The 26,783-nt window shown below is 47.5% G+C and overlaps 1 protein-coding gene across 1 annotated transcript in view; it reads left to right on the top strand.

The window, feature by feature from the left end:
• Positions 1 to 26,783, top strand: part of C2CD2 (C2 calcium dependent domain containing 2) — a 57,734-nt gene that overhangs the window by 14,053 nt on the left and 16,898 nt on the right. The window contains exons 2-8 of the mRNA XM_068547119.1: positions 1,818 to 1,916; positions 11,845 to 11,964; positions 14,781 to 14,885; positions 19,524 to 19,646; positions 22,722 to 22,842; positions 24,139 to 24,247; positions 26,345 to 26,409. Of these exons, the coding sequence (XP_068403220.1) occupies positions 1,818 to 1,916; positions 11,845 to 11,964; positions 14,781 to 14,885; positions 19,524 to 19,646; positions 22,722 to 22,842; positions 24,139 to 24,247; positions 26,345 to 26,409 (742 nt within the window). The remainder of the gene's footprint in view (positions 1 to 1,817; positions 1,917 to 11,844; positions 11,965 to 14,780; positions 14,886 to 19,523; positions 19,647 to 22,721; positions 22,843 to 24,138; positions 24,248 to 26,344; positions 26,410 to 26,783) is intronic.

Genomic DNA, 26,783 nt, shown 5'->3' with positions numbered 1-26,783 from the left:
GCTCTAGTCTGCGTGGAGTTGAGTCCGGAACGGGGCTGCCTGCCCACGGACAGGGTGCAGAGATGTGGGATTTTGTGGCCATGCTGCATGCACGCCAGGCTTCCTGAAACTCAAGGATCAAGCAGAAAGGGAAGGGGAACCTCTGGGTCCTTATTTTAACTTCATAGTATATTTCCTTTGCGAGACCGCCCCTTGACATTAACTTCCCTAGCAAAATATTTCCAGGGTTTTCGTTCAGAAGCTGTCATACATAAGAGGGCATAGATGGCACCTCCTGACGGGCAGGGGCAGGAGGTGGCATCGGGGCTGCTTAAGGCAACGTGGCGTCTTCAGGCTGGCGCAGTCCCGGCAGCTGTAACGACTCCCGCGAGGGCTCGGCTCCCTGCCCGGCGCTAGGCTCTGTGCTGGGTGCTGTTCTTCCGGCCACGCAGCTTGGCACACAGCGTGCTGTCATCCCCAAGCCCCTGGTCGGCAGGTCGTACAAGCTCTAGCCGTGGAGAATGTCAGCAGAGCAGCCCCCAAAGCATGACTTCATCACGCTTGAGAAGTAGATTTAATTCTTCCCTGGTGATTCTTAGGGGGTGAGATCAGTATTGCTAAGACAGGGTGAGGTTAGAAGCATGTCAATGACAATGTTCTGTGCCTTGTAGGTTTACTCTGGATCACCGGGAATTCTTAAGAAACAGCCCCGTGATGACTTCATTCTTGTTCCTCTGCACTGCACTTTCCAGGAGAGCTTTCGTGCCTTTTTGTACCATTTTAATTCCCTACCCTTGATCTGGCCTTGTAGTTGGAACCAGCACATCGCAGCTGAGAGTCTCGGAAATAGATGAGATACGGAGGGAAGTTGTGGGTCTGAATCTCTTTTTAACCAGTCAATCGGAGCTCACTTGACGATGATGTACTGTCTGGAGCATGTCTGGAAAAGAGTTTAAGAAGAGTTTCGTTCCGGGGTCGTATTGTAGGCATAAGTGTTCAGCTTCTCAAGAGAACTTATTTTTAAAAGGCCAAGACTTGGTTGGCAATCCAAGCCTGATTTGTTCTTTTCTGAGACATCAATCTTGTTGCCTTGTGGTCATATTCATTACCTGCACGTCTTGCACTTGGAGATTTTAATTGCAAGAACCAAAAGGACATAGGGTGACAAGCCACAGAGGACTTTTCTGGATGCTTATGGGGATGCACAGAGCCGAGGACGGGGTTGAACCAGGAGACCCTGGAGGGCAGGAGCCTGGCAGCCCTGGAGGAACCCGATCCTTGGGCATGGCCCCGGCCCAAGGTCATTTCCAGCCAAGGAATCCCAAATTCCAGGGAGAAGCAGCCACAGCTTCCCAGTGCCCCCGCCCGGGTTCCCACTCACGCGCCGTTTGGGCAGTGGGAGAGGAGAAGGGGGCCACCCTGAGTAGAGTGCCAGCACCCACGTGGAGCAGGGCGAGGTAATTCTCTGAAACCAGAGAGCGAGCTTTCCCAGAAGAAGGGCAGCACAGCCCTTGAACCTGCTGTGCTTGGCCAGGTGCTGGGCTTGATCTCCAGACCCACCGTCCACCCCAGGAGCCTGGGCTTCTCCCCTTACACTGTAAACACGAGCTCTCAGAATGTCCTTTGCCGACTTTATTGCGACATCTTTGGTTTTGTCCCTGCGTTCCTTACTGATATTTGCCCGTTGCTGCTATTTAGAGGCATGGATTGAACCAAAAGAAGTCAGACCACATTTTCTGAGGTCTGCCGAGCTTTGCGGCAAGTACGTCATTGGCTCTAGAAAGTAGCCACCCCGCCTGGCACTGCACCCGTCTCCTCACCGTGCTTTTCCGTTCCAGGGCCCGCCACTCCTCTGCTTCCAGGAGGACCCGCTGCAGCAGCCCCTGGAGCTGGCCATGGGACAAGTGTCCAGCGTGGCCCAGTCAGCCCAGGAGAAGGTGAGCCGGGCGCCGTCACCTGCCTTGGGCCTTTCCTCACCGCGGAAGCGAATTTAAAGCGGGGTTGGATAACTGAGTCACGTTGCTGTGCAGCAGAGATTGACACAGCATTGTAAATCAGCTAGACTTCAACTTAAAAAAGAAAAAAAGCTGGGGTGGGGGAATTTATTCTGTCTTGGAATTATTGAAAATGCCAGACACCTTACATCAAAAAAATAAATAAAATCTGATCCATCACCTTGATGACTAGATAAATAAAATATGGCATATCCACACGATGGAGTATTATTCGGCCTCCTAAAGGAATGCAGTTCTGACACGTGCTCCCACGTGGATGAGCCTCGAAGACACTCCACTAAGTGAGAGAAGCCAGACATGAAAGGACACATAAGATTCCATTTATATGAAATATTCAGAATAGATAAATCAGTAGAGGCAGAAAGTAGATGAGTGGTGTCCAGGGGCTGGAGCCGGGTAATGCTTGAAGGGACGTGAACAGGGACTGCTTCGGTGAACAGGACAGGGTTTCGGGGGGTGACGAAAATGTTCTAGACTGGTGATGTTTGTACAACGCTGTGAAATATATTTAAAAACCATTTAATTGTATAGTTTAAATGGGTGAATTATATCTAAATTTATACATATAGTTATATAAATAATATGTGAGTAATTTCCGTAACACGATATATAGATTTGAGTCATTTAGATATCACGTAGAGTTTATTTTATAGTTGCTAACAGCTCACATGCTGAAGTTACTTATTAGACTGGTCGAATACCATAAATAATTGTAAGTTCTTTTTTTTTTTTTAACAAAAAGCATCTGTAGAAGTGCTGAGAAACTCTTAGGTACAAGGCTTACTTACCCTTGTATCTCTCTCTATTTTATTACCAAATTAAATGCATATCATTTAGCAGACAGCAAGGAGGGGACACCTGGGTGGCCCCGGGCCCAGAAGGAGCTCACATCCAGCCCCCTGGAACCCCACCTCTTGTGTATCTCCTCCCTGGCTCAGCTAGAGCATTGTTTGTGCATTTCAGACGTTTATTGTTCTGTGTGCACAGTTTCACAAGAAGCTTTCTCCTTATGGAACATGACAGTTTGGAGGTTCATCCAGGTTGATTTGTGTCACTCTAGTTCATTAGCTGGAACTACAGTTCAGGATTCTGGGTGGACCAAGGCTGCTTTTTCCACCTTCCACTGATGGATAATTAGGTAGTTTTCTCTTTTTCTCAAATACAGCAAGCAGAGCTGCCGGGGACTGTCTCCTGGGTCCTCAGGCATAAGAACGGGGGTATCTCCAGGGCAGGCGTGGCATTCCTAGGTGGTAGGTACGCACGCTTCAGCTCCACCACAGATTCCAGAATTGGTCGCCCAGGGGCTGGCCCAGCTTCCTCTGCCCGGGCAGCGCAGGGAAGCTCTCTTCCCCCACCCTTGGCCGATACGGGGGTCACAGAGCTCCATAACCGCTGCAACAAGCATGGAGAAGTCTCTGGAAGATATTGGGAGGAAACTGGTGGCCACAAGGCAGGATGCTGGCACCGGCACAGCCCGTAAGAGCTGGAAGGGGCCTTGCGAGCAGATGCTCAAGTGCCTAAGTTTCAAAGGCTGGGGGACTGAGGGACAGATTGCTGCTGGCCTCACCTACCCCAGGCCCCTGCTTGGGAAGTGCCCCTGTGCAGTGAGTGCCCTATTATTACAAATAGACCCCAGGTCCCTTTGTGGTGGACAGTTTCTGTTTGCTGATTTCTGACACTGTCAGCGTTAAGAGAGGGACAGATCTCAGCGGCTGGCCTGGAGGTGCCGGGAGGGAGCAGAGATTGGAAATGGCAATAGACCATTTTTAAAGATCTTGGTATATAGTGCCAGAAAAGCATCCTTTGGAAGGTGGACAGTTAAACTGTGTTTGTTTTAATACCATTACAGAAATTGTGCATACCCGTCAAAAAGTTAAAAACAATATATAGAAGTGCATAAGCTTTTTTTTTTAGGTTTGCCCTCTTCCTCTCTGCTCTCAGCCTTCCTCCCTCTGCTTCCCCCGGATAGGACCATGGACGGCTGTCCACACTATCTTCTAGGAAGCTTTTTACCCAGTAAACTACTGGGAAAGTGCACATGATCTCGTTTTCTTTTCCAAGTTTCTTCGTAGTTCTTGACTCCTGTGTTTTCTTGACCAGGGACCGATTTTGCGGAAGACAACTTTTCCACGGGTGGGGGGTGGGAAGCAGTGGAGGGGAGAGGGTTCAGGCAGTAATGTGAGTGCTGGGGGGCGGCAGATGAAGCTTCGCTCGCCCGCCCGCCGCTCACCTCCTGCTGTGGGTTCCTGTTAGGCCACAGACCGGCCCCGGGGTTGGGGACCCCTGTGTTAAACGAAGGACAGGCGTTGTCCCAGGAGCTCGTGCTCTAGGGCTGCCTGTTGGGCAGGACGCTGATGACGGTGTCTTCCTCCTTTTAGGATCTAAACAACCCCCATGGGTTCCAAACTTAGGTTGAATCCTGTGCCAGCAACGTCATGTGTTCTCTCTGCTCTGTGTAATTCTTGAGAAAGGAAGAACCGTAGCAGAGCCTGAGGACTCAGAAGGTGTCCAAGGAATGCAGATGGGAGATTCAATGACATCCCCCTCCCCTTTCCACGCTCCCTCCAAAGTGTCAGGGTCTGTGTTTCTCATCCCTCTCACTCAGTCCTGACAGGGGGCGTGTGGATGACATTTGAGGTAACGAAAGGGATGACTCTGGGGTCTGGTGTCTAGTCACGTCTTCGATCAAGTAGATGAGAATGGGGTTCTGGTCTCCCTTCGTGAGCATCTTCCCAGCTTGGGTTTGGTCTTGAGTCTCCCGGCACGACCCTCGCAGAACAGAACCGGGTCTCCCCTGCCTTCCAGTTGCCATGTGCTCGGACTTTCTCCTGCAGCCCCCGAAGACCCCCATGTGGCAGAGCAACTACCTTTGCAAGTACCTGGCTCATCAGCAAGCCCCCCGCCCCCCGTGCTGCACAGAGAGTGGGGTCTTGCATAGCTTAGAGCATCTGAGTCACCTTGCAGGACCTGTGGTAGATGCACGCTCCACACCCGGCAGCCGTGGCTGAATTGGGGGCTTCTGAGCAGTTTACTCATGACTCTTCTGACACCAAATATGTGCGATTTTTCTTGCACCCAACAAGCAGTCCTCCAGTTCTCTGGACACCAACAGGGTGTCCTACAATTCAACTCGATTCTGGCACTGGCTACCCACACAGCACAGACCCTACAGGTTAAGGGCTCAGCCCAAGACTGCCCCTCACTTCAGACGCCAACCCCAAGTCTGGGCCACCTGTACCCACCAACTGGCTATAAAGCGGCAGGTCCCACAACCCCTTCCAAATGCTTGAGCATTTGCTAGGACAGCTCACAGAACTCGGGAAAGCACTTTACTTACTATTATCAGTGTCTAATAAAGGACACAGCTCAGGAACGGCCAAATGGCAGATGCCTGGGACAGGGAAGGGAGAAGGGGTGGGGAGCTTCCACGCTCTCCACATGTACCGCCCTCCCAGGACCAGAAGCTCTCCGAACCCCATTGTTTAGGGGTTTTCTGGAGGTTCCATTACAGAGGCATGGCTGATTAAATCACAGGCATGGGTGAGTGTTCCCTCTCTAGTTCCCATCCCCTCCCCTGAAGTCCAGGTGGCAAAGCTGCTACCCTCTAACCACGCCTTGGTCTTTCTGGCCCCCAGTCCCCATCCTGATGTTATCTAGGGGCCCGAAACCACCAGTCATCTCCTTAGCATACAAAAGACATTCTTATCACTCCGGAGATTCCAAGGCTTTTAGGAGCTGTGTGCCAGGAACTGAGGACAAAGACCAGATATTTATTCCAAGAGGCAAGCTGTGCTGGGGCAGGGGCATTTTTCTAAAGGAGTTCTCCCCGTGCAGGGCAGGACGCCTGTGCTTCTGTGGACGGGCATCTTTCCAGGTGGCGACTGGAAGCACCCCTGGGTCTCCAGGGCTCATGGTCTGCAGACACACGCTCAGCTTAGCCGGGTGGCAGGCCCAGTGAGGGCTCGGTACCGAGTGGGGCACTTTTTGTGGAGGAGAGCATTGCCCTTCATCTTCTCTCCAGGGCTCTCTGTGTCCTCCCTTCCAGTCTCAACACGCCCCCAGTACATTTCTCTCTCCCAGACTGTAATTGCGCTCTTACACAAGAGCAGCGAGTTTCAGCTGTGTTCTCTTTCCTCATGTCCTAGGAGAGGTTTGCTCCAGAATGTTTGACCCAGAAGGAGCAAACTTAGTTTAGCTCTTCCTTCTTGGGGTGCAGCCTTAACCCCTCCAGGGCAAATGCGTGGGTTCGGAAGCTTTGTGAAGGCGTGAGGTCTACAAGGGCAGCCTGGGAGCTCTCCAAACGTGAATCAGGGTTAGGAGTGTTGTGCTGGGATAGGCACGCGCTGCAAAGGCCACACATTTACTTAGCAAGCATAGTGAGTGTCCCTTTGAACAGGATGTATATGTGGAAGGCTTGCCAGGCAAAGCAAGGGTCACTTGCTGCTGGGGGACTGCAGTGACGCTGGCCTTCTCGGTGTGAGGCCCTCCCTGAGCCACGGGCTTTGTGTCTGTAAAGGATGAATCCTTCCCCGGCCCCGGCCTGTGCAGCACCTGCAGGGCCCCTGCCATGTGGTAGCTCTGATGCCGTCGGGCAATAAGGGCCGAATCTGTTCTCATTAGTGCCCACAGCTCTTCTCTGCCCAAGGAAGCATTGTGCCCATTGTACGGAGGAGGAAACTGAGGCCAAGAGAGGCTGGGGCACTCGGGCAAGGGAACTAAGAGCTGCTGAATAACAGAGGCTGGAACTGAACCCGAGTCGGCCTCCAGAAACGAGCTCCAACCGCAATACACCATAAACAGCACTGTTACTATTATTATTTACATTTTTATTATTATCATTTCACTTAAGCTCCCACCCACCCACCACCCCCAGGAAAGAGACGGTGAAAACGGGAAAAAAGGAACTGAAAGGCACTAACCAACCCTTGCTTCTGTAAAACCATAGCAACAAACAGACCTCGGGAAATTGCATGGAATTTCCCCCGGAATCTTATTCCACAGTGTATGTTGGGGAACCCCACAGCCGTCACTGGGATGAATTGTATATTGTGAGCACATGGGTTTTTTCTGTCCAAGGCTGTTATGCATTCATATACTATAATATACTCTGGGAGCTTCTGGGCACTCCTGTGCTCTTTCCAGACCTTGGTGGACCCCTTACTTTGCAAGGGTAGAGCTCGCAAAGTCGTAGTTGCAAATAGGAAATTTGGTTGACTCTTTTTTTGGCTTTGCATGACTTGAAATTCCAGGTACCCCATTAGCCTGGTATTTATGCTAAAATACTAACAGGTTGTGAAATTGTTTTGATGCCAGGTCTTTCCAAGGGCAGGTGCGAAATTCCTCATTGGAGGCCCTGCCCTTTGAGGTGTGAATGGGAGCAGTGTCTCCGGGAGGGCCACCTGTTTGTTTGGATAGAGGCATGTGGAATTCTGGGCTGAGTCAGCCCTCAGGTACTTCGCCTGGTGAAGACCAGGTAAAAGGACCCTCGGGTAAGCTGGGGTTTTGTTTGCGAGTTGGAACACACAGAGCAGCGGCATTGGGTGGAGGTGTGACCAAGTGCCTTCATTTTAAAGGAAGTGTCCTGTATATGTCTTTTAATGCATAGAGTCCATGGAGGAGAACAGCACATTCTTGGATTTTTAAGCCAAGGAATGCTCACATTAAACCACATGGTGTAGTGACAATACCTTCTGGTCGTGTACTATTACTGAAAAGCCTCGTTGTTCTTTTTAAAGTATCCCAACAAGAGAAGGGATGGAGAGTGTAGTTGGGGGTGGGGTATCGGAGCCCGTGTGGTCCAAGGCACACCCCTCGAGGGGATGAAATAGAGCATCTACCCAGCATTCCTTGGGGTTGGCTGCCATCTTGTTTCCAGCATTTTTCACCTCTGTCCACTGGGAGAGTCCTTAGAGAAATACACCTTCAGCCAGGTATTGTGAACAAGCGGGCAAGTAGGGTTAACTTTATAGATGTTCTGAGAATAGTCAGCTCTGACGGAGTTTACTTTTTAAATTGAGGCTGTTCCAGAGTAGAAGTAATATTTTCTGTCAGGCTCGTGCCATCTTAAAGAATACTTACAGGGCCAAGACTGGGTTGCAGAGTTGGGGAAGAAATCTGACTGGGAACTCTGAAGGACTAGTGAAGGGTCTTTACTTCCATTTTTATTTTGGAGTTCTTTCCCGCACGATGTCATATAGCGTGATTGAAGTGAAATATATTGGGTGACATAAACCTTTTAGGTCCTTTTTCTCAGCTGTATTCCTAATTCTTTTGGAGACAAAAGTAATTACATTATTTCCAGTTCTCTAGAGTGTTCTCAGAGAAGGAGGAGCTGAGGCAATCATACAAGAGGCTTAGTTGAAAAGGAAAGTGGAAAAGTGTGGTGAGATTGACAGATTCTGAGGACTTTCTTGTTGGCAAGCAATAGCAAAACCTGGGACTACCTAGGCCTGGAATTCTTTGGGCCCCTGTCTAAACGAAGGAATATAGTTTGAAGATAAGACCTATTTGCATAGGTGTGTGACTGAGTTTAAGGTCTGGAGGCTGGAGAGAAAAAAAAAAACCTTGACTGATGGCCTCCCTGCAGTTATAACGAAATGTGCCCACTTTCACATCCTGAAGATGCTTCCCTCAGCTACCTCCCCTCTTGACCCTTGGGGGTGGACCAGGGACCCTGACCCTTCACCTGTCAGCGCAGCTGCTCCTTGGGCTAAAGACTTGCACCTTTGAAACCCTCCCCATGTGGAGCCCGCCCACCCCCCATGAAAGGCTCTCCTATGTAGAGAGGAAGGGGATTGATCTGAATACACGGTTCAGCCTTCTGTTGCGTGATTTTTGAAATGGTTTGTGTAATCGAGGATTTCTTTGCTTGCTTTGGGAAACAAAATCTCAAGAATAAAGCAGGTGGATTTGTGGCTGGCTACTTTGAAGGGAGCTCGCTTCTGTGCGTCCAGATCTTGGCTTTGTGGAGTCCTGCTCCGGGGCCTCTGCCACAGAAGCCAGACATCGCTTCAGTTTAACTTTAAAAATCCAGTACCGATATCAGACTGCTTCGGGGGGGGGAGGCCCACACATTAAAGGTTTGACAGCCATATTTAAACAGCCCTGTATAATTGGGATGCTCCAAGGAGCTGACTTGTAAACTTCAGAAGGGAGCCTCATGAACACGATTGTGTTTGGGGCGGGGAGACTCTAGGGTCAAGATCAGGGTCTCTACCCGCTCGTCCATATTTAGGTAGAAGTCAACCCTGGACGCTCTGGCACTAGCTGGAAGGGTCTGCTTAACCTTGCATCAGGTGATTCTGCCTTCTGCTGTTCCAAGAGGGGACCCCTTGGGGATGCGGACAGCCTTGCCGCTATTTGCCTGGGTTGAGAGAATTTAATCCCCATTGTGGATAACACCTTAATGCACTAAAAGAAGATTACTTATTTTTAAAGCCTCCTTTCCATTTTGTTCTCATCCATTTGGCAAATGGGGCATTCTTCCTCTCAGAGAGGCGGGGGCAGAGCCTGGCCCTGGGCATGGATTTGGCCTAATGGTCATCCCTCCAGCTGGACCCACAGGAACAGTGGTGGCATTTCGTTTGGCCGTATCAAAACTGATCAGATTGTTGATTTAATTAGTTTTTCCAGCTGAATATACTAAAGAATGGCCAAGAAATGGTTGGTCTATATGACAGGTGTTATTTAGAGGGTCAGAAAGCCATAGGGCCAGGGAAGACCCTCCCGGGGGGTCTCTATGAAAGGGCATTCAGACCTTTAGATGTCCCATTTTTAGTGATTGCACTTACTTTCCTGATGTGACTTGAATGGTAATTGTGACCTTTGGAGGCTTGCATTCTAGAAGTTTTAAAGTCTTTTAAAATCTTTGTTGGATTATTTGTTTATTTGCTTCTAACCAGGTGCTTGGGCTATCTGTGTATCAGGAATGGAGCAGTGGGGTAGCTTTTTGTAGAACTGGGTACAAACGGAAACCAAACTCTTTCTTGAGTCAGGGCGCTAATGAAGCTGTCAGTTTTCTCGGTAACATTCTAATTAGCTCAGTATAGACGTTTCCAAAGAAGAAGTCAACCAGTCACTGGCTGGTTTTTAATTTTAAGCAGTAAAACAGCCTCCGCTATTGAGACAAAGAACAGAGAATTTTCTCCGTGTCATGTCACTTGTGTGTATAACTCATCCGGCATCAAAATACATTCCTTCTGGGACTTCTTTGGTGGTCCAGTGGCTAAGACTCCACGCTCCCAGTGCAGGGGGCCCAGGTTCTATCTCTGGTCGGGGAACTAAGATCCCGCATGCCACGTGGCTCGGCCAAAAACAAAAACAAGTTCCTTCTCAAAGGATTGTTTATAGAGCATTTATTTTTAAAATGAATAGATGACATTTCTTATACAAACATTTTTTTTGTTCCACCCTTTGATGAACTCTGGAGATGCAATAACATGATGAAGATATAGCACTAATCCACGTAGATCAGTCCTCTGAGAGGGACTTCACAAGAACGCATGAAAATAAGGGTTGTGCGATTCTCTGCCAGTATTTGGTAAAGGCGAGATTTTCTTTTTCCAGCCCTGCACTGTCCAGAGCATTTATAGTGGACGCTGGAAATGGGCCCCTTGCTGGGGGGCCTGGTATAGTACAGGTCAGGTTTTTGTTGGAGGGGCAGGTAGGCCCCGAGTGGAGAGGGTCGGGGAGAGGGTTAGCCAGGGATCAGCGGGGGGGACATGTTTTTAGTCTGAACTTTGTGACATAGCAGTTACCCCGACAAAGTAACTGTTTTGACAGTCTTTCTACTTGGTATTTTAGGTTCTAAATCCACCAGAGAATTAAAAGCATTTTTCCTTTCTTCCCAAGTGACACCATCCAATGTGGGGTCAGCAGTTCCCTTGGAAATGTGGGATCCATCCCGCCGTACTCTCAGCCTCTGCCGACCCGGCTTTGGCCAGACGCACTGGCCACCTGCTGGACCCCCTCCATCCTCTCCCACTGCCCTTCCTCCCTGCCTTTGCACACCTGGCACCTGGCCTTGTGGTCATCCCACACTGGGCTTGCTTGGCATCTTGCCAGGAGGGTGGCTGACCCCTCGTTCTGGAAGGTCTGCTCCAGTAGGGGGATTCTGTGGCAGAAACTCGATACTTCTCTGTGAGGCAACAGCTTTCACACTCATCCTTCTAAAATGCTTTGCGATTTATGTCAGGAATGTGGTCAGGTTTATTCCTGATGTAATTATTTTGTCTCGTAGGTCTTTAAATGAGCTCATTTTATAATTCTATTTTTGTTAAGGCTATATCATTTTGTAACTGTTTAATATTTCATTCGTTCTTTGAATTATCCCTGCATCTTTGAAAATCACAATAGGTTAAAATTTATTTAAATAGAAACAATTTCTTCTGTTCTGGGTATGTTTTTTATTTTTTCCTTGTAACATCCATAAGAAATTTTCTTTTTAAGGCCCATTTTTAGTGAGAGACGGTGGCTAATGGCGTTCACTCCATGTGAATGTGGAACTGTCTGGGCAGTTTAAAATCCGCTGCGTGGAGAAATAGAACAAAGCCATGTTTAAAGAAAAAAATCTTTAAGAGTGGAAAGATCCTAACTAGATTTGGGCAAGCCAGAGTGAGCTCCCAGGAGTCCATCAGGAAGAAAAGATCTGAAATTTTGCTTCTAGTTTTCAAATCGCTGCATAATAGAAAAGGTGTGAGTCTGGATATTCCTCCATATTTGAAACTCTGAATTCTTGTCCTTGCTCATTTATGGAGTCCAGATTATTTTGTTCAGTGAAACGAAGATGGGTAAGGTGCAAGCTCTCCTCTCTCTTGCGTAAAGTTCCGTGGTTTTATGGCCCCTTCTCTAGGTGGTGTTTTGTCATGTGTTGGCTGAGACCATCCAGTTCCTGGTCAGCGTGGGGCTACCCTCGTCCGAGGACACGGGGCGGCCGCTCTACAGTGTGCGGCTCTCCCCGCTTCATCTACAGGTAAAGTTGCGGAGACTGAGCGAGTCCTAGGAAAACAGTTCTCATAAACCTGCAGGGTGAGAGGGGTGCGATCACAGACGTGGATGCTCCTGTTTGCGTTAATTACCGTTCATTCCATAAGTTTCGGACTGTCACCTTCCATATTATATTGTCTCTGTAGGAAATAAAGTGTGTGTGAAATAGGTGTATGTATACACACACACACATATGTACACACATAGGTATATACACAGACACATATATACACACACACACATATGTACACGTATATATAACGAATTCAGAGTCTCCCATCCATCAAATACGGGAGATACGGTATTTTTCAAGGCACTGAAGCATATCAAGGGTGTTGTCGACTGTTAGATTAAGGTAAATGGCATCTGAGAGGAGGAAAGTGGTTCTATTTCAGGATCAAGTACTAGACCTCAGAAGTCTCCTGCAGCTTGGAAAACAGCTTAGGGGCTGGACTTGGCATTCCTCCTTTTAGTGTTTGAAAAAGTCAGCTTTAAAAGACCCCTTATTATTTTTATATGTTAAAGGATGAGTACTACCATGATTTTTTGGGTAATAGACATTATTGTAATAATTATACTAGACTTACATAATTATAACTTTTATGATTGATATCTTTATATATTGTATATATAACATTAATAATTATACATAAAGCAATTATAAATAGAGACATATGTAATAATTATAATAGACTTGTTAGTGAAACTTCTGGATGCCTAAACCATCAGATAGCATGTCACACACACAGAAGCAGAAGTTCACTGAAGCTCTTGTTTAGCCGGTGTGTAAAGACTGTGAATTTCTGGGTCTGTTTCAGGGGTCACTGCTGATTCAAGTTGTTCCCTCTCCTCTGTCCTTGTGCTTGACTGCTAATTTGGGGAACGAGCGCAAATCATTCAGGGGTCTCAACCACAAGGGAAGATTATATTCCATTTGCTTTGCTTAAAAGACATGGTTTTAAACAACCAGAGCAAACAAAAATTTCTGGCTCCCTAAATGACATTTCTCTGAAACCCAGCCTCCCCACCCCTACCCTGGTAACATTCCCTTTCCGAGAGTCGCAGAGGTTAAGTTGACCTCGTGGACTTGTCAGACGTTAAAGCCCTCCTGCTCCCCGACTAGTTTTTTGGACAATGCGATTAGAAGATTATTTTAAAGTCTGGGACACACGTACCCAACATGACACACGTTTCGGGATGGGGTGAGTCCAGCAAGGACCACAGACATTCACCGAGGAAACATCGTTTCTGAGATGCTGTTTATGTGCCATTTTCGGCAGCTCAGATACAGGTAACACAATTGTATCTTTGATCTCTTACCATAGTTTAGAAGCAGCCTGTGGATTACCTCTCAAAGCAGAGGCAGCTGCTAGAGGTTGGTGAGTTATTAACGCTCATGGCAGGAGGCATTCGCCCCCTCTGCTGTTCTTCAGATAAAAGATGCATAGAGACGAGCAGCTGAGCCCTCTCCCCGACCTGGTGGGAGCGACTCGGGGACTGTGGCAATGAAATTAAAGTGCACTTTTGCGAGAGTCACCCAGAATTACAGGGCAAGGGAAGCATCGTTTCTCTTACCTCATGCTTGTTGCTAGCATGAGGGAGAGTACTGAGTACTGAGAAAACAAGTCTAAAGCCATTCTCTCCTTCCCTTTCCCTGGGTGGTGGCGCAGAGGCGTGGAGGTGGGAAGGGTCAAGATGTTGGCCTTAGAATGAGTCTCCAGCTGAAGAAGGAAGGATGGCGTATTAGTTTGCTATAGCTGCTGAAACAAATCACCATAATCTTAGCTGAAAACTGCACACATTTATCATGTCACCATTCTGGAGGTCTGATGTCCAACACAGGCTAAAATCCTGGTGTTGGTGGGCTGCCTTCCTTTCTGGAAGCTCTCGGGGGAGAATCTGTTTCCTTGCTCACCTGTCATCAGCAGGATTCAGCTCCTTATGGTTGTAGGACTGAGGATCGAATTCCCTGCTGGCTGTCAGCTAAGGGCAAGGTCCCAGGTTCGAGAGGCGACCTCACTCCTGGGTTCCTGGCATCCTTCTCTATCTTCCAGTCACATCTCCCTGGCATGCTCATCTGTCTTCCTCTTCCATTTTTAAGGGCTCCTATGCTTCCCCAGGGATCACTGGGTTAATGCAGGGTTGTCACCACACCCCAAGGTCCTTAACCCTAATCACACCTGTAGAGTCCCTTTTGCCACGTGAGGTAATATATCCACAGGTTCTAAGGATTGGGGTGTGGACATCTTTGGGGGGGCAGGCGTTATTCTGCCACAACAGATGGGTAGGGCCGGAAGGGGCATCGGGAGAGATCAGAGTCCAAGTGGAGGTTGTGTAGTGGCCCCGGCAAGAGAGGATAAGAATGCTGACGGCTCTGTACACAACCCTCGGGGGCTGTGTCAGCGTGTGGGGCTGGACAAAGCGTCCGGCTCCCTTCTCTTTGTCCCTCCGGCTCCATTATGCCTTGGTGAGGCTCTCAGGAGAGAGCTGCAAAGCAGAGGGCTGGTCATCAAGAGGCTGCAGGGTTTTCATGGCACCCTGGCCTTTAGCCCCGACCCTGACGTTCCTCGTCAAGTGACAGGTTGAGGCAGAGGAAGGCGCCGGGGAGGGCGGGGTGGGCTACACAACGGGGAAGGGGAGGTCAGGGGATTTGGGACCCTCCTTTCCATTTTGAAAGCACACGGTATGCCAACGAGGCGATAAATAACGGTCTAAGAAAACAAATGAACACACAGACACATTTTGAGGCTCCAGTGAAGAGAGCAGTTCTCCAATCTATTTTTTTTTTTTTTTCTTTAATAGCTGGAGCTCCACATGAAGGAGAAGAGAGAAGACATTCAGATCAAGTGGTCCTTCATCAGCGCGCCAGAGACGGCCATTATGATCCAGCCCAAAGCACCGGGGGAGGTCAGTCCGTGAGTTTTCGTGATTCCTCCCTCGTGTATGTGCAAACATGGCACATTATGACCCCCGCCTCTGGGAGACGGAGCCTCTGATTAATGCGTGTCTGATGTGTGATCCCGGGGAATGCACAGGGCAGTGATGGGGCAGCGTTGGTGGGCGGGGTGGGGGGTAGGGGAGGTGGGGAGGGCCTTCCGTGGATTTAATGCCAGCTCTCACCTGGGCTGCACCTGCAGTCACCTGGCAGCTTTTAAAAATCCTGAAGCCTGCCCCGTCCCCCAGGCAGGTTTAATTGGACTGGGGATTTTTTTAAGCACTTGTGTGCAACACTTGTGTGCAGTGGTTGAAAACCATGGCAGTGATGGAACCTAGGTTTTCCTCACCGTTCTATCACTCCTGACCCTCAGACGCTTGCCTTCACTGTGAGGGCACTCCACTCACCTACAGCTCAGCCTGAGTCCAAAGCCTGGCTTCCAAGGCCACCACCTCCTTTCTCTCCACAGCTTTTGCAAAGCTGCATCTCAAGTCTGAAGGTGATCTCCCCGCTTCCTGTGGTCTTGGGGGTGTGAGGAAGTGAATTTGGGAGCAGGAGGGGCCTGCTGAGTCACGTGGGTGCTGTCACTTTCAGTTGCTGGAAAGATTGTTCAAAATTTAATAATTTGTCCATAAATATTATAACTGTTTGTGCCTTGATATAGGTGTAGGCAGTTTGTTTTTAAGACTAAGAAGTTTGAATTGTCATTCTTTTCCCTTGCATACGTCAGAAGTGGAATTGTTGCCTGACCGTTTAGTTGTACAAAGTACACATGTTAAGTGTTTCCCTAGTCACTGGTTTATTTTCTTTTTCTCCTTCCCGCCCACGTTTGCATCTGCTTTCCCCCACACGGCACTGCTTTTTCAGGCCTAGAGTACACACAGAACGGTTCTGTAAACTGTTCCCCTGCCACCTCTGACATCAGACCTTCCAGAGTTCAAGATTGCTCTGCTGGTCTTCATAGCAGAGTGTATCCCGCCGAGGGGGTACTGAGTTCTGTGTTCAAAAACCACTCAAATTAAGTGTTTTCCTCTGTGTGGTTACGTTACCAACTTGATGTGAGTTAATGTAAGCAGATGTAAGCATTTGCTTCTGTTAGTACAGTTTCAGGTTTTGTCCCCCATCTTTGTTGATTTACATATTTTTTGAACGTGCAGAATATTAACATAGTTCAAAAGTCAAAATTACATGAACTATTGTGTGCAGAAGTCCAGTCTCCATCCCTCTCCCCTCCACCGCATTTCCATCCCCTGCTCTCTGCTCGCTTGTTTCTTTTGTTTTCGTTTACCCATCCTAGGTTTCTTTTTGCAAAATGGACCTTATTGCCCCATTCTTAACCCACTCAGTGGCATGCTGTATGCAGTCTTCACACCTTGCTCCCCACAATGCCCTGTACATTTCTCTGCCAACCATGGGCTCCCCATATTAATGAGAAGCATGACTTTCCCAATGAAGTAATCTTGTGGGATTAAACCAGCCCCTTGGAGCTGGGTCCTGTGGGCTTAGTAACCCCTTGGGCCCCTGGCGGTTGAGGTGGCATGGGGGCAGGGGGACAGCTATGAAGGAAGGTCCCCAAGTCAGCTGCTCTGCGGATCTAAAATGTGATGGACCCTGAGCACCCCAGAACCCATCTTTCCCCCTTGGTTTCCTCCTCTGTAAAGTGAGGAGAAATGGGCGGGTTAAAAAAGATAGAAATAGATAAACCAAGTGCAGCACATCCATACAATGGACTATTCTTCAGTCATAAAAAGATTGGAGTACTAATATGTGCTAGCTTATGAATGAACCTCGAAAGCATTGTGCTCCGTAAAAGAAGCCAGACATGAATGACCATGTCATATGATCCCATTCCTATGAAATACCCAGAATACACAAATCCATGAAGACGCAAAGCAGATTAGTGGCTGTCAGGGGCTGTTGCGGGGAAGGATTGGGGAGTGACTGCTAATGAGTAAAGGGTTTACTTTGGAGGTGATGGAAATATTTTGGAACTAGATAGAGGTGATAGTTTTACAACACCGTGTATGTATGTACTAAACACCACTGAAATGCATACCTTAAAATGGTTACATTTATGTTATGTGAATTCACCTCATTTTAAAAATAAGTGTATCAAGAACGTATTGCAATAAGAGAAAGATGATGGCAGAGCGGTTCTCAGTGCAGACCCTGGAGCCTTAGTGCCTGGGCTTAACTCTCAGCTCTGACACTTATGAGCTGCGAGACGCCACACATGTTAATTAATTTCTCTGTGCCTCAGTTTCCTCATCTGTAAAATGGGGATGATGATTTTCAAGGTGGTTGTGGGGATTCAACTAGTTAATATGTGTAAATGCGTAGCATCGAGCCTGACACATCCTAAGAGTGATGTAAATGTGAGCCATTTCGATTATTATTAGGTTAGAGTTCCTGGCAGAGAGTAGATTTTCAATAAATGGCAGATTTGGCCTAAGTTTGCTGTAACAAGGCCTGGCCAGCTGGTTGTCCTTGGGATACCACAGACCAATTTCTGAAATCACTTCCAGCCCCGCAAGCTGGAAGATTTTTCAATAGGTCTGTGGTCCTGGTGGAAATCAAGTCCTGCCGGTGTCCATCCCCCTGCGCAGCGGGGGCTGGAGCCCCACAGTGGGGACATTTACACCAGAAGTGACGAGGGGCACCGAGGGCCCTGGAGCCGTCAATGGCAGAGCCAGAATCATGGCCCGGCGCTCACCACACCGCAGCTACTCTCCTGAAACCACGGAATGATGGCGTGGATGCCTGCAGAGCTGGCAGAGTTTGCCATTTTCTTTTAGCAAGTGTCCAGCCAGATCCAGCTTTTAAGAGTTCAAAACAAAAGCTATTATATTTAAGCAAGGCTTTTAACTGAGATTTTAAAAAATAGATCCTCCTTGCTTAAAGAATGAGAGATAAGATATGCAGAAAAGTGCACATATTGTAAGCGCGCAGCTCATTGAAGCTTTCACACACTGACCATTCATGAGAACACAGCACCCAGCTCAACAAACAGAGCAGGGTCAGTTCCCCAGAAAACCCCCTCTACCCGCTTCCACTCACTACCTGCAGCCCCTACAAAGGGTAACCATGCTTCTGACTTCTAACATGTATGAGTTATCTATGCTTGCAACTAATAATTACCTCAAACCCAGCAGCGTGAAACAACATACATTTACCTCATAGTATCTGTCGGTCAGTCCAGGCTTAACTGGGTCCCCTGCTCGGGCTCTCATGGGCTGTCATCACGGTCTGGGCTGACTGCCCTTCCTAGAGCTTGGGATCCTCTTCCAGTCTCCTATGGTTGTTGGCAAAACTCGGTTCCTTGTGGTTGTAGGACTGAGGTCCTCAGTTCCTTGATGGCTGTGGGCTGGGGCTGCTCTCAGCTCCTTGAAGCCCTGCAGTTCTGTGCCATGTGGCCCCCTCACACATGGAAGCTGACTTCTTCAAGGTTAGCAGGAGAATCTCTTGCTCTGGTTTGCTAAGAGGGAGTTGTACATAACATAACCTTTGTCCATCACATCACTTTGCTGTATTCCGTTGGCTGGAAGCAAGTCACGGGCGCCACCTGCCCTCAAGGTGAGGGGATGATGCAGAACATGACTCGTTGAAGGTCGTCTTAGAATTCTGCCCACAAACAGCATTAGCTTAGTTTTGCCTGTTTTGGTACTTTAAATAAAGGAATCTTGCAGTACTATGTATGTGTTTTTCTGTGTTTGGTTTCTTTCACTTAACATTATGTCTGTGAGATTCATCTGTGTCATTGTGTGTGCTTGTACATTGTTTGTGCTCATTGCCCTGTGGTATTCCATTGTGTGACTGCACCATAACTTGTGTATCTGTTCAGGTATTGATGGATACTTAGGTAGTTTCCAGTTTGGAGTCATTATGAATAGTGGTGCTGTGAACATTCTGGAACACATGAGCACATTTCTGTTGGGTATTAATTATTGTAGCCTTATAGAGCTTGACATCTGGTGATGCAAGTCATCCTGCTCTGTTATTCTTCTACAAGCTTGTCTTCATTTTTATTGACCCTTTCCATTTACTTGAATACCATTTATTTTTTTTCCTCTTATTTTTTTTGATGTGGACCATTTTTAAAGTCTTTATTGAATTTGTTACATTATTGCTTCTGCTTTTATGTTTTGGTTTTTTTTTTTTGGCCACAAAGCGTGTGGGATCTTAGCTCCCCAACCAGGGATCGAACCCGCAACCCCTGCATTGGAAAGTGATGTTTTAACCACTGGACCACCAGGGAAGTCCCTTGACTACCTTTTAATTAAAAAAAAAAAATCAAACATCAGGCAAGAAAGAAAAACATGTGCCTGTATGTTTACGGGAAAGGACTGAAAAGATATCCACAGAAATGTTAACACATGTCTATGTTGCACATGTCTTATCTTTAACTTAAAAACAAGGAGGATGAATGACTTCTGAGATCGGCAAAGATAAGAATGAGTGAGCGTCTCACTGTCCTAGTCTGATCTCCTGGAGCCCTGGTGACCCCAAGTCTGTTTCGTCCCAGGGACATCCGGAGAGCCGTGCATTTGCTTGCCCACTTGTACACGTGCCTGGTTACGAGATGGTTTGGTGACTCCCTCCTCTTTCGGCAGGACCAGGCGGTTGGGGCAGATGCAGTCTCTGAAAGTCTCAAGGATATTTTGAAGCACCTGGTTAGCTCTGCCTCCCCATCAGTGGTTCTGAGCACAAAGCCTACGGATGTGAGGGAAGTTCAGGTAAACCAGTTCACGGGGTGTGGGTGCTTCATGACCCCATGAAGGACCGCGGTCCGCCCGCTTGGAGAATTTGTGTGCATTTCCCATGCTGGCCCCCCCACCCCTGCACCTTGCCTCTGCCCACCCCCGTCGTGGTAGAGCGAGATTGCACGGTCGCTTGCTGGTGGGTGATGACCATGGTCTGGGGCAAAGCTCTGAGTTCAGGGCACAGGGTTCCGAAGCCCCATGGGAGGGAAGGAAGAGGTGTCCGGCCCACTCAGCAGAGTCTAAGCCGAAGTAGCCCAGATCCTCTCCTTTTAGGAACCAGAACTTGACTTTTCGCTGTGCCCCCAGAGCCTGTTGTCTGGGATCGCACCCTTCCAGAACTGAGGTACCTGGGAACTGCCCCGAGGCAGGCAGAGGGAGCGCACTGGACCCACAGACTTTTAGCCCAGGACGGGGACAGCCTCCGTCCACACTGCCTCTTGGGGGTCTGTCCCCCTCAGGCAGTGCAGACACATGAGGCCATCTCATCTGTGGGACCCTTCCCATGCTGACGACCCCCCCTCCCCATTCTGGGGCCCTCCCCACCGCCTGATTAGGTGCTAATTCTCTGGCTAAATTCACGTCCAGGGCATTCACCCAGGACAGCCTCCCTGGGCTTGGTCCTGCACATCTCTTTTGGCGACACATCTAAAAACCTTGGCTTGAGGTGAATTAATTCTCCCAATCATGAGCAGATCTTTTCGTGATGACTCTGTAAAACATACATTTACAGTCCCTAAAGTTATTTTTCCTATGTCTTTCCAGTATTTTTATGTGGCATAGTAGAATATCCACTGTTATTATATAGTGGGTGGTGAAGTCATTGTGAAAGTATAACTTTTTTTTTTTTTTTAAGTCTTTATTGAATTTGCTACAATATTGCTTCTGTTTTTTATGTTTTGGTTTTTTGGCCACGAGGCATGTGGGATCTTAGCTCCCTGACCAGGGATCGAACCCTCGCTCTCTGCCTTGGAAGGCAAAGTCTTAACCCCTGGACAGCCAGGGAAGTCCCTAAAGTATAACATTTAATATGATCTTTTGATGCAGGCTCTTGGTCTCTGGTTCCCGTTAGGGCATCACCACTGTGCCTGTGTAGAGCCTGGAGACAAAATCTCTTTGATTCACTGCACAGATATCAGGGGATCACAGTGCTTTATGGTTCGCTCTGGGTGCTGAAGGTTATCAGAACATAAGAAACCTGATGCAGCAGAAGGGGCAGCTGAGTAAGCAGACAAGCAGAGGGAGGGGTTTGTGGGCGTGCGTGCACCGTTCCCAGGGGTGTGCCGCCGGGTGGGGCTCGGCCCCAGAGATTGGGGGTCAGGCCAGGCTTCCCAGGGGTGAGAGCAGAGGCTTGGCCGTTTTCTCTTTCAGTAATTCTATCCTGGTGGCTTAGTTCAAATCAGAGGTGCCTGTTTTGAATACGACTATACATTTTTAATGTCAAAATTTGAGAAACTTCACAAAATAGTACTGCCTTTTTAGAATACATTGATTCAGAAAATAAAGGGACCAAGACTACTATAAATTCAATAATGCTTTTAAATAAATTTGTAGAGTGTATGTATCAAAATAACACGCATATTATATTAGGGTACTCTAGAGAAACAGAACCAATGGATGTGTGTGTGTGTGTATAAAATAGCCTCCATAACTGCATGAGCCAATTATATATTTATGTATAAAATATATATATTTATGTATATAAGGAGACTTATTCTAGGCAGTTGGCTCATGCCAGAGGCTGACAAGCCCCAAGAGTTGCAGGAGAAGCCAGCAGGCTGGGACCCAGGAGAGCTGATGTTTCCACTCAAGTCCAAAGACAGGGAAAAATGGATATCCCAGCTCTAAGGCCGTCAGGCATGAGGAATTCCCTCTTATTTGAGGGAGAGTCAGCCCTTTGTTCTATTCAGGCCTTCACCTGATTGGACGAGGCCCACCACAGTAGGGAAGGCAATCTGCTTTACACAGTCTGTTGATCTAAATGTAAATCTCAGGCAGAAACCTCCTCGCAGACATACCCAGAATCCTGTCTGACCACATGCCTGGGCACCCCATGGTCCAGTCAAGTCAACACATGAGATTAGCCATCACACATACACAATTGAGAAAACATTGCATCTCCACCCCAGACACGTGGGCTGCTCTGTCCCCAGTGCTCAGGGACCTGGATCTTGAGGACTTCTGGGGTTACTTCTTGGCCTCCCAGCACCTGCAGCTCACAGTGGGCAAGGCCCTGGCTCAGAATAATGTTTTCCAGGTGGTGACCTAAGAACACTACAGTCGCTTGAGATGTTAGTAAGCACCCCCCCAAAAGCCCTCTGAGGTCAAATCAGCTCTGAGGATCCCTCCCTGGAAGGCTCTCGCTGTGCAGAGGCCTGTGATGTCTCTGAGAAGCTTTTCCAGGATTCCCAAATATTTGTACCTAAGGAGCCCCTTGTAAATAACACTCGTAGCCATGAGTGGGAGGAGGAAGCTAGCTTGAGAAAGGCTGGTCTGAAGGTGAAGCCCCACAAGCTTGGGGAGGCTCTCTGTTGGAAACACCTTGATGCCCATTTGAGGATATGGTGATGAAGCAGACTCCAGGGGTACCTGCCTCTGCTTTGTCCCTAGCGTGACATCTGGATGACACTTAGATCCTCCCCACGTGGATGGCAGGCCTGCCAGGAGGTGGGAAGTAGCCAGTGTCCTGGCTGGTGTCACACTTAGTGCCGGTGGGCAGTGGGCCCCTGCATCCCAGGGAGGGCGCCCCACTCTGTCTCAAGCTCCTGCCCTGGGTCACGCGTGGCCCCATCTCCGCCCACAGTGAGATTCAGGGGAGTCCTCTCTGGGTGAACGCTTAACTCCCTCGCTTGCTTTCTGTGGGATGTACAAGGCTCCCAATCAGGGGAAGCAGCTGTGGTGACTGGTACCCTCCCTCCCCAGTTGTTACAGAGCAGGCCTGGGGGCCAGGCTCCCTCTGAAGGTTTTCCTGAAGATTCCTTCCCTGTAACAGGTGTCCAGCGGCCACTCCCTCTTTCCCACGCTCACTGTTCCTTGTTTTCCTTTCTGCAGCATCTGCAGCGCACTCCATCTACTCAGGAATCCTGCCCTCCCAAACCTCCAAGGGCTCATGAGCTCAAACTATTGGTGAAGAATATCCGAGCCTCGCTGATGAGGCATCCTGGTGCTTCAGGTGGGTGATGGCGCTGCAGGGACACCCAGGTGAGGGCAGGGCACCCGGCCGGCTGTGGATGTGACCGTCTGCAGTGTGAGCAGAGGGGAGGAGGTGCCTTGTGGGTTGTCCATGGCCTTTGCTTCCTCCTGTGGAAGGGGGGTGCCACATGGGGGGATTATGGGTGTCCGGAAGGCTTTGGGCCCACCGGGAACCCTGTGTTGCCCAGAGAGGCTGCTATGGAGACAAGACAGAAACATTGCAGAGCGGGTGACTCTTTTTCGGTGATTCTGAGCCACTGCCGAGACCCCGGATGCCGAGTAGCCTGGGACCGGACACATCTTTCCACTGTGGTGTGGTTTTTGCTAAGAGTAGCGATGAGTTCTTTGTATTGTCTGAGAACATCGGGGTTACTTATGTTTATTTGTGGGGAGTTTCCTCCCGTTCCAGAAGTGCAGGTAGAACACACTGAGCTGCCTAGAAACTCTGTGAATGAAGCTGGGTATGGGTGGTGTTTTGGCAGCTCACACCTCGCCCCCTGAGGCCACGCCGCTTAGCAGCTGGGAGGGGCTCCCGGGACCCAGTCGGCCAGGGTTGGGGTCCCAATTTCTAACCTCTGCCAGCAGGTCCCCATCTGAGTCGGAGTCTCTCCTTGAAAGTGACTGTGGTGATTAGTAAGATGATGTGTGTAGAACACCGAACACCACCTGGTACACGGTAAAGGGCCAACACATTCCAGTCCTTTACCATTGATTATTGATTACACGGTATATTCACAGCTTTCTGCCATGGGGCAAGCATTGCCTCGAAGCAGACACAACTGTTCACTAGTGAAATGTCCTGTTATCTGGATCAAATACCTCAAAAAGTTTTGACTGAGCTGAGTTAGGTATAAAAACCTACATCTTTGTAAGAGGGAAGTGGGTTCTCTGTGAGGTATCCCCAAATTTAGCAGTTACCCCAGATGCCCTTCCTTTTCCAAGCTGTTAGTCTTGTCCAAAGTGGGGCCCACATCCCTGCTGGAGTAATGTTGCCCCCAGGGAGGGCTCCCACCAGAGAGCTGTGCCCGCAGTCAGAACCGAGGGGGGAGCAGGGGCACTTGGGGCAGCCCGGGGCTATGGACATCCAGTGAGAATAGAATCTGTAACCCCAGATGAGGTGCTTTGAGAGTTTGTAAATGGCAAATGAAAGGAACACTGGACCCTCTGAGCCAAGGGTCCAGTGAGCCAAGACCAGACATTTAATTCAGCCTTTCTTTTATATGCAACTAGAAAACAAAAATAAAAGCCAATACGGTGCCCCTCTGTTTGATTACAGGCAACATTAACCCAGTATGTGTAGTTCAGCTGAATGATCCCGTCCAGAAGTTCTCCAGCACCCTCTCGAAAAACACTACCACCCTCACTTGGGAAGAAGAATTCACCTTGTGCGTAAGGGGCCCGGGTTTCCATGGCCACACCTACTCAAGACTGCCAAATTCTAAAACCATTCTGCAGCACTGTTCATACAAAAGAAGGGAGGGAGGGAGGGAGGAAGGAAGGGAGGGAGGGAGGGAGAAAAAAAGAAAATATAAAAATTTAAAAAGAAGTATATTAAGCATCTGAGGAAGCTGTAAGTCAGACATGGATTTCTTTTTGAAGGCAGCTCTTAGTATCGATTCACTCCTCACCGACACACCCACGCCCTGCTGTGACGAGAGATCTGTTGTTGGGCCTTCCACTTGCTTTAGAAACACACACCATCCAGAGCAGAATGGAAGGAAACTTCTGATTGATACCAAAATCTGACAAAGAGACTGGAAAAAGGGAAAATTATAGACCACTTATAAATTATGATGTAGGAATTCTGAGTAATGTATTATCAAATAGAATCCAGTAGCACATTAAAAATAATACACCAAGACCAACTGAGTTCATACCGAAAATGCAAGGATGGTTTAATGTGAGGAGATCTATTAATGAAATCCACTGTGTCACTAGATCAAGGGAGAAAACAAACTTATTATTTCTCTATATGCCCAAAAGATATTCAGTGACATTTAATAACCATTTCTAATTTTTAAAACTTAATTAGAACAAGATTTATGGTCACTTTTTTCATAAGATTAAAAAAAAAAAATCACTGTAAGTGATAAGTAGTAGGAACAGTCCCGCTAAAGTCAAGAGAAGGATACCCACTGTTTTGTTCTAGAAGTACTAGTTAATGCAATTAGATAAGAAAAAGAAATAGTACACAAGTAGTGGAAAGGAAGAGGCAAAACTAATCATTACTTGGAGATAATATTATTGCATATTTAGACTACTCCAGAAAATCAATTGAAACTATTTGAAATAATGAATATAGGGTAGAAATAATAATATTATAAAAACTAATATAAATAACATTTCAGTAAAGTAGCTGAGTACAAAAATACAGAAATCAATCACTTTCTGGTACGTAAACAATAAATAATTAGAAAAAGTAATGGAAGAAGGTGTCCCATATATAATATAAAGAGCCTTTATAAATTATTAATGAAAATATGGGCACTGTCTTAGAAAACTGGGCAAAATTTCTATACTAGAAAAGCAAAAGTAAGAACTGTAGATAGCTAGAAACATCTGAAAAGATGTTCAATCTCAGAAATAGCTAAAGTAATGCAAACTTAAACAAAAGAGATTGTTTTTCACCTTACAGGTTGGTAAAGAAAAAGTGCGAAAGGCCAGTGGAAATACTGTATATATTAGAATAATCATTCTGGAAGTCATCAATATGTATAAAAAAAGAAAATCTCTTATATGCATGTACCTTTTGATTGGCAATTGCTCTTTTCCTAAGGAAATAACCACACAGTGTGTGCAAAGATATATGTGTGAGGATATTTATCTCAGCTTGTTTATAATTACAAAATATTGGAAACAACCCATTATTAAGGGTTGGTTATTAAGGAATTGGCTGAATAAAATCTCTTAAGGCCAGATAGTGGAATACTAGACACCTATTAAAAAGGATGTTGCTCTGTAGTTATTGACATGGAAAGATGTCCATGATATCTTAAGTGAAAAAAATAGGTTACAAAGGAGGAGGGAGGTATGTTATGTTCTATATTTGTTTTCAGACAATTATATGGCTATATCTTTCAATACAGTACCTACTAGCCACATGTAGCTCTTTAAATTTCAATTAATTAAAAGTAAACAAAATTAAACCCAGTTCCTTAGTTTGCAGTGGCCTCATTTCAAGTTCTGAATAGCCGTATGTGGCTAGTGGCCACCGAATTTGATAGCAGCTCTACAGAACATTTCCACCATCATTCAGAAAGTCCCATTGGATAACCCTAGGAGACTAGTCACCAAATATTAACAGTAACTATTTCTGGATGGTGAAGTTGCAGATAATCTTTGTATTTTGGTTATATATCTCTGCAGTTTCTTAAATATTGATGGTGATTTGCATTCCTTTCTATCATCAGGAAAAAAAAATACTATTTCAAGAAAATAGTAAAGCATTTTTAAGGATTCATGGCCCTTCTTCCTTTCCACAGTGAGTTGAATGCCAAGTCGAGGGAGTTGCACCTGCAGATTTCAGAGGATGGGCAGTCCTCAGAAGGTGGGTGGTCAGTAGGCGGACGGAGACCCTGCTCTCTGGAAGGGTCATCCAGCGGCCCTGACCAGGGCCTTGGGGTGGGGAGGGCGGGAGACCCAGCAGAGCCTCGGCCCCTCCCCCTAAGCCACTCCAGGTCTTCCCAAGGGAATGTTTGGTTGAAAGTCCATTCTGTTATTAGCAAGGTCAAACATTTTGGGAAAGAGTATATTCAACTGGTTCTTTTCTTTTTCTTTTTCTTTTTTTTTTTTAAACAAATATCCAAAATCTTTTATTCAACAGTACTTGGCTTAGAGCAGTTCTCAACCCTCTTAGCCTTAATAGACCTTTTACTTTTTTTTTTCTTCAGTTTTTAATTGTGTTGATACATATAACTTAAA

This window comes from Eschrichtius robustus, chromosome 6, assembly GCF_028021215.1.
Source record: "Eschrichtius robustus isolate mEscRob2 chromosome 6, mEscRob2.pri, whole genome shotgun sequence".
NCBI classification, from domain to species: domain Eukaryota; kingdom Metazoa; phylum Chordata; class Mammalia; order Artiodactyla; family Eschrichtiidae; genus Eschrichtius; species Eschrichtius robustus.
Note: the sequence above shows the minus strand (reverse complement) of the source record. Positions and strands in the feature narration are given on the sequence as shown.